This window comes from Nicotiana tabacum, chromosome 11 (assembly GCF_000715075.1).
Source record: "Nicotiana tabacum cultivar K326 chromosome 11, ASM71507v2, whole genome shotgun sequence".
NCBI classification, from domain to species: Eukaryota; Viridiplantae; Streptophyta; class Magnoliopsida; order Solanales; family Solanaceae; genus Nicotiana; species Nicotiana tabacum.
This window is the reverse complement of record NC_134090.1, coordinates 177,365,505-177,385,811: the sequence shown is the minus strand read 5'-3', so window position 1 is coordinate 177,385,811 and position 20,307 is coordinate 177,365,505. Positions and strand designations below refer to the sequence as shown.

General features: G+C 34.1%; 1 protein-coding gene across 2 annotated transcripts; it reads left to right on the top strand.

The window, feature by feature from the left end:
• Nucleotides 1–293: 293 nt before the first annotated feature.
• On the top strand, nucleotides 294–7,106 carry LOC107811070 (putative late blight resistance protein homolog R1A-3). Of its 2 annotated transcripts, XM_016635923.2 has the most exons (4): nucleotides 303–906; nucleotides 1,030–4,137; nucleotides 4,334–4,499; nucleotides 6,857–7,106. In XM_016635923.2, the coding sequence occupies exons 1-2, from the start codon at nucleotides 399–401 to the stop codon at nucleotides 4,098–4,100; spliced, it is 3,579 nt and encodes a 1,192-aa protein (XP_016491409.1). In that variant the 5' UTR covers nucleotides 303–398; the 3' UTR covers nucleotides 4,101–4,137; nucleotides 4,334–4,499; nucleotides 6,857–7,106. The 2 variants fall into 2 exon arrangements, with proteins under 2 accessions (XP_016491407.1, XP_016491409.1); XM_016635921.2 differs by having other exon boundaries at nucleotides 294–4,137.
• The last annotated feature ends 13,201 nt before the right edge of the window (nucleotides 7,107–20,307 follow it).

Sequence of the window (20,307 nt, the reverse complement as noted above, 5' to 3'; positions counted from 1 at the left end):
TGATAAATCATTAGAAAGAAACATACTTTCTTTTCTAAAATAAAAGAATTATAGAAGGGTAAAGATTGCCACGTTGAGTCCTTGACCAATCAGGTACATGCGCACCTTTGAGTTCTGTAAATTTTATGGGTTGACCCATTTATTACACGGGTTAGTTTGGGCAACGTCCATAATGACCCATCATCAGATATAGCATTCGCCCAACCCGTGAAATATTGGACGGGTCATATGGGTTTGGGCCAAATTTGACAGCCCTACTTGGTCCGAGGAGTTTTTTTATTTTTTATTTTTTTAAACACTAGAGAAATGGTTGACAATTAGGGCCGTTGGAGTACTCATTCAGCGTTGACCTTCATACTTTCTTCAATTTACTTACTGCATTTCTAATCTGCAAAGCCATGGACGATTTGTATGTTGATCTTCTCGATCTTGTCAAATTTATTGAAAACGAAGTTATGAAATCCGGGGCTTTAACTGTTTGTACAGAGATGCTTAGGAAGGAATTGAGATATCTGTTACTGCTTGTTTGCGGTGCCCGTACATGGATCCACATGGATGAGGGTAATGATGTGAGAAATTTTTTCAATCGTCTCCAGATTTTGATCACAAACGCAGGTCGGGACCTTCAGTTGCTTTGTGATATTGGAAGCTCTGAACAGGATCGTGTTAGTTATGACACACTTCAAAAGATTTGGCTTCTCAAGCCAGACATGATTTTATTTCTAAGACTACTTCCCAAGCTCGTCCGAGCATTTGGTGTTGTTCTATCTGCTGATCAAGTCCCGGCTGGATATATCGAATCCCTCATTGACAATCTAGAGTTTTTGTTAAACTACAAGGCAGATTTTGTTGCTCCTGTGAAGGAAAAACTTGAAGTTATCAAAAGAATTCTGAAAATTCTGAAAGGTTTTCTTCCGTTCATGCTAAAATACTCTAATTTTGAGTCCAATGAGTTCAACAATTTCTGTAATCATTTTACAGTTGTGACAAAAAAAGTATCATGTTGTATCGCTTTACTTTGTCTGGCAGATGAATTGGATGAGGATATGGCTGATTGCATTAGTTTCATGCTGATAGATCTGCTACAGAGCATACAACATGCTAAATCAGATATTATTTCTTATGTTGGAGGCCTGAAACTTTTACACCCAACTATAGAGTTCACTAGGGAATTGGATGTCTTTGCAGGCGGCTTTGTTCATTTCATCCTAGAAGCACCAATGACCAAGCTCAATTCCTGGTCCTATCTACCTGTCTACATCGATCATGTCCAAAAACTCCAAATTTCGCTCAGGTTACTGCTGATATATATCTTATGCTGTGATATCCATAATGAAAGCTTGACTATATTTGATCTTGTAGTCAATGAGTTTTGGTCATTCATCAACTCATTAGACAACCGAGAAACAAATGAAGATTTGGGCAAAGAATTTGATCTTGCTATATCCCGTTTGGTGCAAAAGATGGAGCCTATGGCATCAAAGATCTTAGAGGGTACTATCGGCACACAAAAGCCAGCATTGCCCTTTTCCCAGATTGATAGTTTGGGATGTGTAGATTTGGTATCGCAGAATTTGCTGAGATTGTTGGATCATAGGATTGATTCAATTGCTCCGGTAGCACATCAGATTAAAGTTGTACTGTTTGATATTAAAAATTTCAAACCTTTTCTCGAAGGTAATGTTGACCAACAAGGTAAGCGCGAGGAAGTGTTATATGTTTGCGATCGTATGACCAATTTATTTGTCGAATTTGAATATATTGTGGACATGTTCGTGCTTAAACCTTCTCCTATGCGGAACAATCAGTTAGACGATGTCATTGAAGAAATTAGGTTCTTCAAGGAAGTTGTTGAATTTTCGCAAATCTTTACCGGAAAAAAGGATGTCCCAATTGATTGTCAAGCATCAAAACCTAGCACTCCAATCATTAATGAAGCAGTTGTAGGCTTGGAGGACCAGATAGAAATATTAATGGCCCGGGTAATTGGTGGAGGGGCCGAGCTTAATACCATTCCGGTCATTGGCATGCCAGGGATTGGTAAGACAACACTTGCCAAAAGAATTTACAATGACGGAAGAACTTCAGATCACTTTGATATTCAAGCATGGGGTTCTGTTTCTCCTAGAAATACGGTGAGTGAATTGGCCCAAGATATTTTAATTTCTATCATTGATCTGAGCAATGACATTTACAAGTCAAAGGAGTGGAAGGAGCTAGATTATCTTGATCTTTTACGCAGACAGTTATATGGAAGAAGATACCTCATCGTTTTAGATGAAGTGTGGGATTCTTATATATTTCATGAGTTGCACAGGTGTTTTCCAGATAATCATAAAGGAAGCAGAATTCTTGTTACCAGCGGCAGAAAATATGAGGATCCATTGTTTGATGAACCTTTTTTGGTTCGCTTGTTGACTCCGGAAGAGAGTTGGGAGCTATTACAAGTGAAGTATAATCACCTTCGCTTATGCACTCGAGAAGAATTTCGCAAACCCCCAATTCCAAATGAGAACTGTCCTGCTGAAGTTGGGAAGGAAATTGCCGCAAATTGTCGAGGGCTACCTCTGGCCATTGTTTTGGTAGCTGGGTTTCTTGGCAATTTAGAGGACGACAGCGATTGGCTAACCATTACTGAAGAGGCATTTAGTTCAGAAACTAATCGTGATGTAGGCGACTGCAATGAAATAATAGAACTGAGCTACAAAAAAATGGCAGGTTATCTAAGACAATGTTTTCTATATTTTGCAGCATTGCCAATGAGTACAGAAATTTCAGTTTCAAAACTAACATGGTTATGGGTTAGTGAAGGATTTTTACGAAGAGATGAGGTGAAGAAACCGGAGGAGGTAGTACAAGATTACCTGAATGATCTTATGGGGAGGAGCCTTGTAATGGAGGCCAGAAGAAGTTCAAAGGGCTGGCTGAAATCATGTCACATTCATGATTATCTATATCATTTCTGTCGAGACAAATCTAAAGCCGAAAAGTTCTTGCCAGTAGCATCGCGGTTTGAAGATTTCGTTCTGGATAAGGAAGATTTAATTCTGTATATACCACCTATTTCCCTTACCCGCACAATGATATATTCTTCTGAACCCGGTTGGCACCGCTCCTGGAAAAGTCCTCTTCCCAAAGAAGGTCCATTTCCATTTCGGGGTGTCAAAGGGCTTGTTAGAGTGTTGGATTTGGGGTGCATCAACATTGGCAATACCTTTCCTCCGAAAATAGAAAGGCTTGTGCATTTGAGATTTTTGTCACTTCAAGGTGACATGACGGTCATGCCCTCTTGGATTTCCAAGCTCTGGAACTTAGAAACTTTCCTAGTGAAAGGAACAAAAAGTGAGGTAGCATTACCAGATACATTTTTCAGTATGGAGGGACTGAGGCATGCACATATAGATAACTGTACCTTCTCAGATTCTAACTTGTCCCAATTGGATCCTTTGCAGACCTTATCCACCCCATCCCTTTCTTATGACAAAGGGAACATAATGAGAAGTTTTCCTTTCCTTCAAAAACTAAAATGCATATTTTTGGAATCTTGGGGTCATTCTGAGAACTTGGGAGAATCTTGCAATCGATTTCCAGTTTTGGATTTCTTGAATCAGCTTGAATCGCTCAATGTGATTTATCAAGGCCGAGTGCTTCTGCCTTGTGAATTTAACTTCCCCTCGAACCTTAAGAAATTAACCTTATCAAAGTTTAGGCTGCCATGGGTTGAAATTTCTGCGATCGCAGCATTACCAAACCTTGAAATTTTTAAACTGCTTTCAAAGGCTTTTGAGGGAGAAGAGTGGAATGTGAGTAATGATGAATTTCCAAAACTCAAATACTTGAAATTGGGAAATCTGAATATTACGCGTTGGAATATATCAGATGATGCCTTCCAATCTCTTGAGCATATAGTGTTGCAAAATTGCAAGCTGCTCACTGAGATTCCTTCTGAGTTTGGTGATAGTTGTCGTTCCCTGCAAAAGATTGAGGTGTTTATGTGTGGAGAGACTGTTTCTCAATCAGCCAGAAATATTGAGGAAAGTCAGCAGGATGGTGGAAAAGGCAAATTCAAGGTCACCATTCAGAACCCAATCAGGGATTGAAAAAACCGAATCTCATCTTTAATCGCCGTGCTCACTTGTAAGTACACATTCTTATTCTAGGCTTATTTTAATGTTCTATATATATATATATGTGTGCAAGAATACATGACCTTTTAGTACTTCTAAATTCGTAGAATCCAGTTTCCTCATGGCGTTGAAATCTGAATGATGTTGGCTTGAATTTGATGTACTTTGAGTGAATATAAATACATAACCATTGGTTTGTATGATAGATACAAAGAGAACGAAATCGGCAGTTGAGACACTAGCTTCATCACATAGTACAGTAGCTGAGTCCAAGATTGTTCTGCAGACAAGAAGTGAAGTTGATTTCTTAGATGACGGGTACAAATGGCGAAAGTACAGGCAGAAGGTGGTAAAGGGGAATCAGCACCCAAGGTATATCTTCCACTGCAAGATTCTGTATAAATCTTATTTTTGCATAATGTTTATTTTAATAAAGAACTTGTGCGTGCCTGCATCATGTTTTTTGGTAAAATGTCCAGGAAATGATTCTAGCTTATCGCCCTGTCCTATTGAAATATGCCAAAACCCATAGTTTATTAACTTTGTCTATCATGATTTTACAAACTACTATAGTTCTGAAATGGAAGTTTCAAAAAAACTATAGTTCTGAAATGGATACAGTGTGAAGTCTGATAGAAGAGGAAACTTTCACACTGCACTTGACAATCAATCAGGCCATGTTTTCTGGCTCTGATTTATAATATTTCTGAATAGTGCTTTATAATTTTACATTGAATCATGAATATTTTTGGTGATGGGGATAAGACTAATGACGAACACTCTGGAAGTGCAGGTGCAAGTTGTAGGACTAACTTTTTTCAGATAATGTAAAATGGAAAACTGTAAAATATAGTTCTCTTTGAAGTTGCAGGTCATCCATTTTTTATTTTTTTTGAATTCCTGGATTTCATTCTTGTTAACATTATGTGCTATTTCTAATAACCTGTGGGCAAAGACAGTCATTGTCTTCTAAAGGTTTGGTTTGCTACCTGTTCACCAAACTAGATCACTTGGTTCATGAGCTCACAAGAAAAGAAAAGGGGGGGGGGGGGTTCCCTTCTAAGCTACTTTTTGCTTTTGCTTTTGCTTGTGTCACTTCTCTTTTTCTTTTATGTGTGCCCTTGTTGCTATGACAAATTTCCACCCCGATAAATCTTTTCGGCTTCAAGAAAGACAAAATATAAGTCTCTTTTCGCTGGAAAAACTTTACCTTATAAAAAAAGTTTGTTTCAGCTGGAAAATAAATAGAAAAGTGGATCTCGGTTGTAAGGAGCACATCTGGTTTGGAGTCTCGTGATCCTTTGTTTGTTTTGGATCGTGATTATTAATTTGGCTTGTCAGATTTTGTTTTGAAACTTCTGGACAATGCAAGATATTCAACAATATCCAGGTACAGGATTATACTGTACACTATGGGATAGGGCAGTGGAAAAATTACAATGTATGAATTTGTATGTGAAAGCATGTGGAAGAATTTAGAAATTCTTATATATGCATGCGATGATGAGATCTCCCATCGTATTGGTGCGGGGTAGATGAAATGGAGGCCCGCATCCGGTATTTTGTGTGATATGAAGGTGCCACCAAGACTTAAGGGTAAGTTCTACAGAGTGGTAGTTAGACCTACTATGTTGTATGGGGCTGAGTGTTGGCCAGTCAAGAACTCCCATGTTCAGAGGATGAAAATAGCAGAAATGAGGATGTTGAGATGAATGTGTGGGCATATCCGGAGAGATAAGATTAGGAACGAAGTTATTCGGGACAAAAGGGGAGTGGCCCCGTGGAGGACAAGATCCGGGTAGTTGAGGCTGAGATGATTCAGGCACGTGCAGAGGAGTACAGATGCTCCTGTTAGGAGGTGTGAGAGGCGGGCCATGGTGGGGCTGAGAAGGGGTAAAGGTAGGCCGAAGAAGTATTGGAGAGAGGTGATTAGGCAGGACATGACGCTACTTCAGCTCACTGAGGACATGACCCAGGATAGAAGGGTATGGAGGTCGAGGTTTAGGGTAGAAGGTTAGTAGGTAGTCGAGAGTTCCCCGTTCTTTTCTAGTAATATTGGTAGCGCTCTTGTTTTTTTTCGTATTCTTTGACCTCTAGTATTTGCATATTGTTTCGTCCGCTCTGCATTTCGTATTTTCCAGTGTGTTACTATTTGATGCTACTTTTCTTTTACTTGTTTTTATTGTTGTTGTTGTTGTTGTTATCTTTTTTTTTTCCTTTTCCTTATCTTCCTTCGTCCATCTATTCTTTTTCAGACCCCACTTGTGGAATTATACTTGATTTGTTGTTGTTGTTGGTTTGTATGGTAGATGAGGGAGATGTAACTTTTTACATAGATTCAAAATCTTTGATAAACTCACTAATTCTATTAATGTTGTAAACAAGGATAAATAGCAGAATTCTGATGCTTTTAGTCTAGTTTCTTTTGGTTTCTCTCTGTAATGGGGTAGTGTGATAGCTGATTTGTTGTGTGATTTGTAAAGGTTCTATACGAAATTTGTTTTTGCACAATAGGATCTTTTATCCTGTTGATCGTTCTAGATCTGAGATCTTGATTGGCTATTCTCGGAAGTTGCATAAACATTCAAATCCTATAAATCTTAGTTATTTTGACCTGGATTGGCTATTCTTGGAAGTTGCATATTATGGTGTTTTCCGAAACCCATATCTCGTTAAGAATTGGTTATCACTTGTTTGAGTGAACTCATTCCTTACTTTTATGTCTACAGATGCAAGTGTTGATTCCGATCCGCAGACTTGAGCCAGGGTACTTTAGTGATGAGCCGCACATTTCCTTCCATGAGTAATGCTGGTTCCACTTCTTCTTTCTCTATTGTTATGTTTCAGTTTGACAGTTATTGAAAACTCTTTGTTGTATTGCTCCATGAACCTTATGTGTGGTTGTAATTTTGTAATGAGTTGGACTGTGTTACTCTTCCCAAAAAATAAATAAATAAATTGTGTTATATATTTGTACAACACAGTTATATATATATTGCTAGTCTACCGCTTATTCCATGTGAAATGAATGGCTGTGACACTTGGGATTATTAAGTGTTGTAGTCTGGATGATATGAGACAGGTACAAAAATGATATTAGTTTCAGAGGAAATTTTGCCGAAATTTTCGAAGACTCAGAGGATTGCTATAATGGGTGAAAACTAGTTTTTTTTTAAAGTTCTTTGTATATTTAAAAAAAAAGGAAAAATGCATGAGTAATTCCCTGACCTATAGTCGTATTTTCAACTACACACTTAAATTTTGTGGGGGTCCTATTACCCCCCTTAACTATTTTAAAATGAAATAAATTTACCCTTAAAATGTCACAACCACATCTATGTTGTGTGTTGGAGTACACACGCATCAATGCTTTATACCACTCAAATTAATTTTTATTTTATTTTTTTCAATCTTCTCCTTTCTTTCTTTGTTCTTTCTCTCGCGCCTCCATTATCAACAATCCTAAAAATCACCATTATCATACCTGTTTCACCAGATACCATAGCTTTACCACCTCCAAAAGAAAATTTTGACTTCTGCCATTTCTATACATATCATCGCATTTGCCACCTTCATTTTTTCCCTCTAATAACCATAAAACTTTATTACATTAATACAAACATGATTCCAACTATGGCGATCAATTAGAGTACAACATAAACGAAAGGTAGATCTTTTAATCTTAGAGAACTTTTCAAAGGATAGTACCAAAAAAAAACTAGAATCGTCGCCGATGGTTTTGATACTCTCAAGGCTAGGAGTTGTCAAAAAGGGATGTTGTTGGGTCTTTATTGTTACTGCAAAAGGGGATGTACGTGTAAAAATGAAAGTGGAATAATTCTGAAAATTGGGTTTGGAGAAGAGGTGAAATTGGTGAATTAAAGATGAAGATTGAGCCCCTTAACACAAAATATAATTCTGGAAATTGGGTTTGGAGTAAATCGTATAAGTTGTTCCACTTCTCAAGAAACCCCCAATTCAAAATTTGTGTAATTTTACCGTCCCAATCGAGAGAACCAATGGTGCGCAGACCTTGGGTGAACTTGCAGCAAGCTTTAATGGACTTTGATAATCTCCGAGCAACATGACCAATTAAAGAAAAAGGCTGGATTTCACAACAAATAGAAATAAATTAAAGGAATATTGTTTTAAGTTATAATGATAATTAATTATATAACCTTTAATTATCTTCCTTTTATTATAAATTATAAAATATAACTAAAGTTAAAGTATCCAATTGTAAAATAACACATGAAAGACATTAGTAAATTTTTAAGGTAGTTTTATGCTCTCATACGCTTCCAAGAAAGTGAACACACTTTCTGCGCCGCATCATCTCTCAAGGGAATATTTATTCCACTTTAAAATAGTTCGAGGAGGTAAGTGTGTAGTTAAAAATACGGCAATAGATTAGGAGATACTTATGCATTTTCTCAAATACAAATTTGATATTCCTATATCATGTACATAAATACACAATAAAAATTACACTATTTTGGTATGTAAAGTTAAAAAGTTCCATTAGATGACGCATCAGGAGAATGCTAACCCATGTAAAACGTAAACAGTTCCTCAACAACAACTTAGCTGCTTCTGATCAGAGGGAAACTTATGATGAGCATCAGGGGCGGAGCTAGCTTTTCAATTGCGGGTTCGACTGAACTCAGTAGCTTAGTTTAAATTCTATATTTGTCTTAAGAAATTTATTAAATTATATACAAATTATTTAATTAGAATCCAATAGCTTAAAAAACTATAATTTCGAACCCATAAATTTTAAATCCTGACTCCACCTCTAATGAGCATCTACAAAAAAAACTTATGGTGGTAGGTCATGAGCTCAATTAATGTATCTAAAAAAACATTTTGACAAACTATTGGGTCGTTTGGTTGGGAATTAATGTAAAAATAGCACGGTCTAGCCAGTTTTCGGACTAGTCATTCAAAAATAGCCAGTATTTACCAAGTCAATGAAAAATAGCCACTATTTTGCTGCAACAGAGACCGATCCAGCATAATATACTGGAGTTCGGTGCACCTGTGTATGAACTTCCAGCATATTATGCTGGACCGGTATACTTTGCTGGCTCCAGTATAATATACTGGAGACTGGAGCACCGGTGCTCCAAACTCCAATATATTATGTTGGACCGGTATATTATACTGGAACTCCAGTATATTATGCTGGATTATTTTTCCGGATTTTAAACAGTGTTTTCGTTCAGATTTATCTTTACATGAAAAGTGGCTAAATTTCAATTACTTTTAAAATTGGGCTATTTTTGAACGACCATTTCTAAATCTGGCTATTTTAACAACATCGCAATATAACAATCATTCACTATAAAAGCTAAGTTTCTTTTGGAACCAATTTCCATGCTATATTGTAATATATATTCTCTATAACAACACTTCCCTATAACAATAAAAAAAAAGTTTTTACAAACAAAGCTTTTTTAGAGGGGTTTGATTATACTATGATTTTGTCCCAATCAAACATGAGATAAACTGTTTCCAAATAGAAACTCGGCATCCTTCTCACCAAGGACTTCCCACCTTGGTCTTGGGGAGACTCGAACTCACAACCTCTTGGTTGGAAGTGGAGGTTGCTTACCATCAGAGCAACCCCTCTTGTCTTTGTTAACTCAAAACAGATACGGTTTATTCTTAAAAGTCGATTTCCATGTCTAACTTTCTTCAAATTTGGTATAATTGATATAATATAACTGGGAAAATGCATAAGTACCCCCCTAACTTATACCCGGATTCTTAACTACACACTTTTTCTTTGCGGGAATCTTATTACCCCCAAGCTTATTTTAAATGTAATTATTTACATCCTTAACGCTGACAATCAAACTCTTGGCAAGTGGTGAGCTACATGTGCCCTCACATGTATTTTTCGTACTTTTTTTTATTCTTTCTTTTTTTCTTATCCTTTTTTCTTATTTCTTATTATTCACATTTTTTTTTGTTATTTCATTCTCTTTCTTTTTGTTTTGGTCACCGGCGACATAAAATGGTGGTCGTCGGAATTTCACAAACATCATTTTTTCTGGCGAATTATTTTTTCCGACGATAAATTTTTATTCCGATCTAAGTGTGTTTTGTTATATATATATAAGCTGAGAAAACTTTTTTCAGTTAAAATTTCAATATATTATTTTTTTTTCGGCGTGGGAAGGTTTTCCGATGATGAATTTCCCCCCCAAATCTGAGTGTATTTTTCTTTGCATATGAATAGATCTTTTTAGGAGTTTAATTTGCGTGTGAAAAATGGAAGAAAAACGGTTAAACAAAGTCGCCACTGAATGAATATCCACCGGAACTAGAGAAGAAACGGAAAAAAAGTAAAAGAAAAAAGACAAAGAAAAAGGAAAAGGAAAAAAAGTAAGAAAAAATGGTAAAAAAGAATTAAAAGATAATCTGAAAATTATTTTTTCTTGCTTCTCGCTCTCCTTTGGGAGAGTGAAACACATACACTCTGCCGCGTCAGCGTTAAGGGTGCAAATAATTACATTTAAAATAAGTTTAGGGGGGTAATATGATTCCCGCAAAGAAAAAGTATATAGTTGAAATTCCGGATATATGTCAAGGGGTACTTATGCATTTTCCCAAATATAACCAAAAGTAAAAAAATTCCTCAATAGAAATGTATTGACGTTTTCTATTATCAATTTGTACAATAAATGATTTCGTGATCATCTCAAAGCACACCTTGTTACGACTATAGCAATATTTCAGATTCTAATCCAGCTCATACTTTTTTCTGGATGTTCGATGTCCGATATTAGCATTAGGGTCACGATTAATTCAATTTGATTGTATACGATCCATGACAAATGAACTTAATATTATAATACGCTCGTTTGCGCACTGTTCATATGACTCTACGTCGACGCCCAAGTCTAGTCATGTCTTTGAAAAAAATGACCTATGGGAAAATGGAAAAGGAAAAAAAAGAATAAAAAATAATATAAAAATTATTTTTTCTTGCCTCTCACTCTCCCATCACTCTCCTTTGGAAGAGTGAAATACACACACTCTGCCACGTCAGCGTTAATGGTGCAAATAATTCCATTTAAAATAAGTTTGGGGGGGGGGGGGTAATAGGATTCCCGCAAAGAAAAAGCGTGTAATTGGGAATCTGGGTATAGGTCAGGGGGGTACTTATGCATTTTTCCTAAAAAAAAAGCAGCCAGGTGGAAAAAGCATCTCGCGTTTATACGGGGTCCTAGGAGGAAGGGGGGAGGGAAGGGTCACACCCCAACGGGTATGATGTAGACAATCTATCCTGATGCAAATATTAATGACTGCTTCTATGGCACGAACCCGTAACAGCTCAATATTATGTGACTATTTAAATAGTAATTGTATGACATGAAGTCGGAGATATAGTAATAAACATCTCGATTTTCATGTCCTATAAATTTGGGTCTTTCTCCACCAATATTTTCACCTAGCAATTCACTTTCTTCACCAATATTGATCACCTAGGGTTATTTGGGGGTGATTTATTTTTCTTTCTTGGTTAATTACTCAACTTCTATCATGGAAAAATTAACCATCTCCACCAAATCACAAACTCTTCTTCTCCTTTTCTTCTTTGCTTTACTCTTGAACTCTCCATGCATAATCTCAGCTGCTCGTCCTCTCGATTTCCGGCTCAAAATTTGTTGTCATCAAACGAAAAATCCACAATAATAACTACTCTTCAGTCCCAAACGAATGAAAGATCCACAACGATCGTTAATTCCAAAAAATTAGCAATCACCAATAACGAGAGCGAACAACAATATATGGTGGCTGCTCATGTTGTTCCTGTCACACCTCCCTTTTACACACCCGAAGGTAGTACAAAGAAGTTTTTCCACTTTAAGTGATATTATTCGAAATGAGATTATTTATTTATTTTTTATTCAAAGTTGCCACTTGGGATGGTTTGTTTTCTGGTGTCCCAAGTCACCGGTTTATTCTAAAATCCCAAATCGAGAAAACTTCGACTTTCCTTTTGAAGTTTGCGAACCAGAAATTCTGAATAAGGAATTCTGTTAACCCGAGGGAAGGTGTTAGGCGCCCCCGGATTCCGTGGGTCTAGCACGGTCGCTTAAACTATCATAATTGGCCTATTATCTAATTTTAAACAATTAAGTTTTAAACCTATGGTATAATTTTAAATTATTAACCGCTTTTAATTAATTTTAGAAAGATTCAACGCTATCTAAAACATGTCTTTGAACTACGCCACATGAAATGCACCCGCGGTCCGCGACATATTTTATTTAACGTTGTCGAGATTTGGATTTGGGTCACATGAAATGCACACCCGAGTTTAAGGAAGTTAAATTAAATTACGCGCCTAAAGCAACTACGCATTTTCAGGTTTGCGAGGGCCATGGAAAATTCAATTGATGGCACACCTCGATTTTAAAAGAGTTAAAAATTAATTAAGTGAGGACCATGAGTTTTGGGATTTTATTCAACATGGCACACCTCAATTTTTCTATAAAAGCTGGCTAGTTTTAGGAGGGCCATGGACTTAGGGATTTTATTTGGCACGACACGCCTTAAATTATTTTAAAAGATTTGTACTCAATTAAAGCAACTTATGAATGTTCATGAATTGTTCTTCCTAAGCTACTTCGAGATTATTGTAAGGCCTTGAGTAATGGAAAGATTGTTATGGTAAAATTAACTTTGTAATTATTTTTTGCCAAAAATATAATTAACAAAGAACAAAACAACGAAATTTCAAGAATTCAAAATTCTATACAACCCTACCAAATTTCTATACAACCATCAACGAAATATAATTATGGTAGAATTAAACACCATTCCACTGACAATATTATACAACCGTCCCAAATTTCAAGAATTTAATTCGATTTTGAACATTCATGTGATGTTGTCGATATGAAACAAACTTTTCGACCCTCACTTTAGTATTTTCTTCTACTACTAATATTGAAGTCAAATTGACATCTTAACAGGAGACAGGTAGGCACATCCACATTTCTTATGCATTGTCTAAAATTGGTTTAGCTAAAATTGAGCATAAACCCAAGATATCTAAATCAAATTGATATCTCAAATAGGCAAGTTCCTGCTAACAAGAAAAAAAAAAATTTTTGTAGATTTAACGAGGAATTCCAACAAGACTCTTCAAAGACTTGTACACCAAACCAAGAAACAAGGAAGAAAATTTCTACAATCAAACACTTACTGTAGTGCTGCTGGTTAGGAGAAATGTCATATGCATATGCACCTCATGATAGTGTGTTAAGTATCAAAGTTATTAAAAAAAAAAAAAAAGAGTGGTAGATGAAAATTATTGAATTATTTTAACTAATTTAAATTTTTTTTTTTTAAAATATTCAACCCCTAAATCTTTCTATCTTTGACCAGTCTAACATTTATAAATTTAAGATAACAAATATGTGAAAAACACAAGAAATAGTATAAATAATAATAATAAAACCTTCATGGATCATATAAAATATAAAGCAACAAATAAACTCATAACCCCACCACAAAACATACCCACCAAATTAACACAAAATATTTAAACATGGCCACAATGGATGATTATATATATGACTCAATCAATGAATATTTTTTTTCTCAAATTTTATTATTAAGAAGGATAACATGAAAATATTCAGAGAATAATACAATTTAACATATAACTTACAAAACACAATTTAAATAGAATAATATTCATTAAGTATAGTGTAAATTTATTCATGCAAGTACACAAAAATGGCAAAGATTAGAACGGACCTTTGCGTAATATTTTCCAAATTCAAAACTCCAAATCGAGTTGGACACAACAAGCTATTGACTGAACCTTGAACCGGCAACCTCGACGGATTAAATTTCGTTACTCGATTGTAACTAAAATTCGAAGAAAAATGGGTTCATGCCACGAATTCTTATGGTTATTTTGGGGCTAATTTTGAGATATTTAAAGAGCTAATTTTTGTTTTTTTAGAAATAGGAAGAAAGAATGAAAATAGTAGAAATTCTATTATTTTGCATGGAAGAAGAAAATATGTTTTCTCTCAATTCCCTCCCCTCTTCCCTCTCTTCTTCTTCAAATATTTCTCTTCTATTTATAGGAGAATTTTCAAAAAAAATTCAGATTTTTTTAATTATTTTATTATTATTTATTTAAAAGAAATCCCACTTACATTTTGCTTTTCTTTTTTTATAAAAAGAATTCCCACCTTTCTTTACTTTTATTTTTTAAATTCCAACTTTAATTACTTTTATCTTATTTAAAATCCCACTTTTTTTACACTTTTTAAAAAGAGAATCCCACTTATTTTACTTTTCTTAAAAAAACAATCCACTTTCTTTTAAAAAATTCTACTTTATTTTAATTTAATTTTTTTTAATTTTCAGCTACCTTTATATTTAGGAAAAGCATAAGTACCCCCTGACATATACCCAAATTCCCAACTACACACTTTTTCTTTGCGAGAATCCTATTACCCCCTAAACTTATTTTATATGTAATTATTTGCCCCCTTAAATCTGACAACCAAACTCTTGGCAAGTGGTGAGCTACACGCGCCGCCCCACATGTATTTTTTGTACTTTTTTTATTCTTTCTTCTTTTTCTTATCCTTTTTTCTTATTTCTTATTATTCTCTTTTGTATTTTGTTATTTCATTCTCTTTCTTTGTGTTTTGGTCACCGACGACATAAAATAGTGGTCGTCGGAATTTCACAAACACTATTTTTTCCGGCGACAGATTTTTATCCCGATCTAAGTGTGTTTATATATATATATATATATATATAATTTTTTTGAAAGTGTAATTTATGTGTGGGAGGAAGAGCAAAAGAAATAAAAATGAATGTAAGCTGAGAAAACTTTTTTCAGCTAAAATTTTAATACATCATTTTTTTTTCCGGCGTGGGAAGGTTTTCCGATGATGAATTTTTTCCCCCAAATCTGGGTGTATTTTGCTTTGTTTATGAATAGATCTTTTTGAAAGTTTAATATTTGTGTGAAAAGAAAAAATAGAAGAAAAACGGTTAGACAAAGTCGTCGGTGAATGAATATCCGCTGGAATTAGAGAAGAAACGAAAAAAAATTAAAAGTAAAAAGACAAAGAAAAAGGAAAAGGAAAAGGAAAAGGAAAAGAAGTTAGAAAAAATGGTAAAAAAGAATAAAAAAGAATCTGAAAAATCGTTTTTTCTTTCTTCTCACTCTCCTTTGGGAGAGTGAAATACACACACTCTGCCATATCAGCGTTAAATGTGCAAATAATTCCATTTAAAATAAGTTTAGGGGGGTAATAGGATTCCCGCAAAGAAAAAGTGTGTAGTTGAGATTTCAGGTATAGGTCAGGGAGTACTTATACATTTTCCCTTTTATTTATTTTTTAATTCCAACTTTCTTTTACTTTTTATTTTTTAAAAAAATTCCACAAAACTTTACTTTTATTTTTTAAAATTTTTCACTTTTTTTTACTTTTTAAAAGAGAATTCCACCTACTTTTAATTTTATTTTTTTAATTCCATACTTCCTTTTTTCTTATTTTTTAAATCTCTCCGGAAAATTAAAAAAAATTAATATTTTTTTGATTTGTTTTTATTTTTAAAAATAAAATAATATTAATAGTAATAATTCACCTTTTAAAATTTATATTTTTAACCTATAATAAAAAGTGTAACAAAGCTAAAAATTATAAGTTAAAACCCCTAAAATATTTACACAAAAAAAAGTGACAAAAATTAGGTGCTCACAGTTCCTAGCGGTCCAAACCCTATTTCCAATGGATCAGATGAATATTAGTAAACAACATACCTAAAACCAGCAGTAGGTACAATAAGTTTAAAATCTTAGTACTTATGTTACTGAAGAAGAGGGGTTATGGTATTTCCTTTTTGCTAGCTTATAGTTATGTGTATGAATAAACCCTTTTCAATTTGGTTCTAATGAAATATTCATGCATATTTACATGGATTCATAATTATCTGAAGTTTCTAAAGTTAATGAGTCTTTGCTTCAACAAGAAATTCTATATACAATTCACTGAGCCTCCCCCCCAACCCCAAAAAAAAAAAAAAATTGTATAATAAGACGTTTTGTGTCTATCTTTTCATATTATCGCAAAAGTTGTTGAGATATAATACAACTAAGTAATTAAAATATTTTTTTTTTTTTGCTTACTTAAGATGCTCTTTATATCTATTTAATTGCCTCGATCAATATATCATTTCCCTTTACTTCGTCCTAATATATATAGTAGGAAGGGTTGTTGGACTCTGATCCATCGCCCCGAGCAGTGGACATGTTAGGTTATAGAGTTGGGCGTTTAAGGAGAGTCTCAAGAGGCAAGAACTTTCCACAAGTGCCTTAAAAACGTTTTTTCCGCAGGCAAGTTCAAGGCGAATTCCAAAAAAGACTTTAAAATATTAATTCATTAAAATATATATTTCTTAAAAAATAATTATTTTAAACGAGAATGAAAAACAAAAAAGAAAGAAAACCAAAACAAACAAAAACATGGATTAATGAACTATATAACCTTTTCCCCCATGAACAAGAAATCTAAATTATAAATTCTCTCTCTCTCTCTCTTCTCTTCTCAAGCAAATTAGTCGTCCCCTTTTTTTCCGGTGCACAAAGTATCCTACATTCACGCAGGGTCCCGGGAAAGACTGTATTTTAAGAGTATGATATAGTTAATCTACATAATGCAAATATTAATAGTGACTTTCACAGCTCGAACTCGTAATTTATAGGTTACGTGAAAACAACTTTACCGTTGTATTTGTATATAAGCATTAAGCAACATGCTAAACGAACTAAGCACCATATTGAGATGCTAGATTAAAGCTGTAGCTGCGGTACATATTGATGACCAACCTACGTATCTTAGTTGATCTTGTGTTCTAAGAAATCATGTTATTGATGATCAAGAGTAACAATAGCATGGGGTAGCCACTATTTAAGGTGGTATTTATTTTTTATCCAACAATTCTAATGTTGAACAAAAATAGCCACTACTCTATTAAAATTAATATGAAAAGATATTTTTACCCTTTCTTCCAATACTTTTCTTCCCAAACCCTTGCTTCTCTCTGCATCGAATACTGGTCGCATGCTTTGCGTATTTTATCAACCATTGACCTAAAGCTGTATTTTATTCCAGAGGCAAAGCATACTAAAATTTGTTCAAAAGCGGCCGACTTCATCTTCCAAATTCAGATATTAAGAAAAACATGCATATCATGTTTCTTTGAAATTTAATTTTATTGCAGAATTAACATCCGATACTTACCATATGGTGTAGAACTTACTTTTTAACAATGCATCAAACATTGTTTATATCTGAGTATAAACAATACTTATACTGAATTCGTCCTGAACTTAAATTTTCAAGTTCAAAAAATAAGGACATGTAGTCCTGAACTTAGAGTTACAAGTTCAAAAGTTAAGGACATATAGTCCTCAACTTAGAGTTACAAGCTCAAAAACTAAGGACAGGTAGTCCTTAACTTAGACTTACAAGCTCATAAATTAAGGACAGGTAGTCCTGAACTTACAGTAACAAGCTCATAAGTTAAGGACACTTGGTCCTGAACTTAGAGTCGGAAGTTCAAAAATTAAGGGCAGGTAGTCCTTAATTTAGAGTTACAAGTACAGAAATTAAGGACAAGTAGTCCTCAACTTCGAGTTCCAAGTTCAAAAGTTAAGGACATGTAGTCTTGAACTTAGACTTACAAGTTCAAAAGTTAAGGACAGATAGTCCTAAACTAAGGCTGGCAAACGGGTCGGGCCCGGGCCTAAACGGGCCTCGTGGGACGGGTCTATGTGGGCCCGGGCTTCGTGGGCTTTTGGAGGTAACCGGACCAGGACCCTGACCACGAACTAATGGTCCAGGGCTAAGTGGGCCGGTCCCGGACCTATGTAGGCCTGGTCTATTTTTTTTAATTTTTTTTATCTAAGGCAATTTCTTGTAAATTATATAGCTTATATATATATATATAAGCTATATACATGGCGCCTATGTGGGCTTAAGTGAGCCTAGCCTATTTTTTTTAGAATTTTTTATCTAAGACAATTTCTTGTAAATTATATAGCTTTTATATATATATATGGGCCTAGCCTATTTTCTTTTAAATTTTTTATCTAAAGCAATTTCTTGTAAATTATATTATATAGTTGTGACTTAAAAAAATTTAATTCAAATTTAAAAGATAAAATATTGTAAAAAGATATTCAAAGGAATGCGTTATAATTTTTATTATTATGACATTAACAAAACCTGGCCCAATCTTTCTTAGTCCCCTCCCTCCAATGGAATGAGCACAACCAAGGTGCTAATACCACCATTGAGAAAAAAAAAAGAAACTAATCAAGATGTGCCAAAATACAAGTTACATATTAATTTTACATGGTATCTCTTACAAATTTCATAAATCCATCAAGGTTCGGAGGAATTTTCGTTGGTGGTGGCGGAAAAGAAGCTTGTTCATTACCGATTCCGGGAGAAGTTGCATCCTCCGCAAGTTCAACTAGCTTTTCTTCGTAAGCTTCGTCTACCTCTGGTTGTGATTCAACAAGTCCAAAATTTCTTCGTTCCAAAAGGATCCAATCTATGAAAAGAATTGATTCTTCCATGCTCTTCCTCATAGACGCTCTATAATCACCGAGTTGAAGTTTTGCTTGACTGAAAGTGCTCTCTGATGCCACTGTTGAAGCTTGAATGGTTAAAATATCTCGGGTCATCCTTGAAAGGATCGGAAAGTATTTTTCTTTGTCCTCCCACGATTCCAAAAGATTAAATGAGCCATCGGGATTCACTTTCTCAAGTCCCTGCGACAAATAAACTTCAAGCTTATTTAGTTGTGAACAATCACTAGTGCTACAACCTTGAGAATCCCTGAACCCGGTCCAAGCAGTAAGTGCTCTTTCTCCTGCAGTTCTTTTAGATAATTGGGAACTAGAAGAAGAAGGAGTTGGAACATTTGGTCTATTATCTATTGCAATTTGATAAGCACTATAAATAGTTTGAACATTTATTTTAATTGAGGCTTGTGCGTTCGAAAGTGTAGACAACTCCTCATCTTCAAGTGCTAAACCATTATAAATAGATTGATACCAATATTGAGGACCTCCTAATTTCGTAGTAGGATTTAACAAGGCAGCAACACCATAAATATGGGGAATAGAGAAAAAATATTTTTAAAATTTCTTTTTATAGAATCAATAGCTTCTTCATAAATTTCCCTACCCTTTGAAAAATAAACAAACAAATTTGCAAGTTCTGCAAGATAAACTAAACAGTTTGAAATAATTGGATAATATTGCCCAGAAAATTCATTTGCATCAACATGAAATTTTTCTAAAAAATCTACAAGCATTTTAACATTAGCTCAATCCGCATTGTAAGCACGTGATTTTTGCCTTATATGAGAATTACTCCCAAAAAATTCAAAAATAAAATGATTTTTCTTTGGTGTACAATTTTGTGATATTTTGAAGAATTATTTGTATTTGTCTGTGCGTGTTTATTCGCTAAATTAATAAAAAATACAAAAATATGTCGCATTTTGCATGTAGGATTTAATTCTACAATTGTTAGTAATTAAAATTGTTTTACAAAAATTAAAAATTACAAAAATAGGCATCGTTTGCATTTTTAGCATTTAATGTCCAAATATACAATTTTATGCTTAATTAATACTTAATTGTGCGTTAATTGTTATTGGGAGTTAATTTGCGCCTTTATAACTTAATTTAGTTCTTAATAATAGTTTAAGTATTTTTATAATTTAGTTTTAGAAAAATAAAAGAAGAAAAGAGAGCGAAAATATAAAGAAAGTCGGAATTGGGCCTCTTCTTCAATTTCAAGCTATAGGCCCAAAAAATGGCCCAATCTTCCCTACGACCCAGTCCATTAACCCAACACCCCTTCTTCATTTTTGTCCAACACAAAACAAAACCAAAAATAAAAAATAAAAAAAAGTGAATTATCACTATTAATAGTTTTATTTTTTATTTTTTTATATATATAAAAAAATCCGAAAATATTTTATTTTATTTATTATTTTTATTTATATATATATATATATATATATATATATATATATATATATATATATATATATATAGTAATTTCGGAAATGATTTTAAAAAATAAAAAATAAAAAAAAAAGT

Excerpts from the sequence above, each read along its gene's own strand:
- LOC107811070 (XM_016635921.2), top strand. The coding sequence starts at position 399 with ATGGACGATTTGTATGTTGATCTTCTCGATCTTGTCAAATTTATTGAA.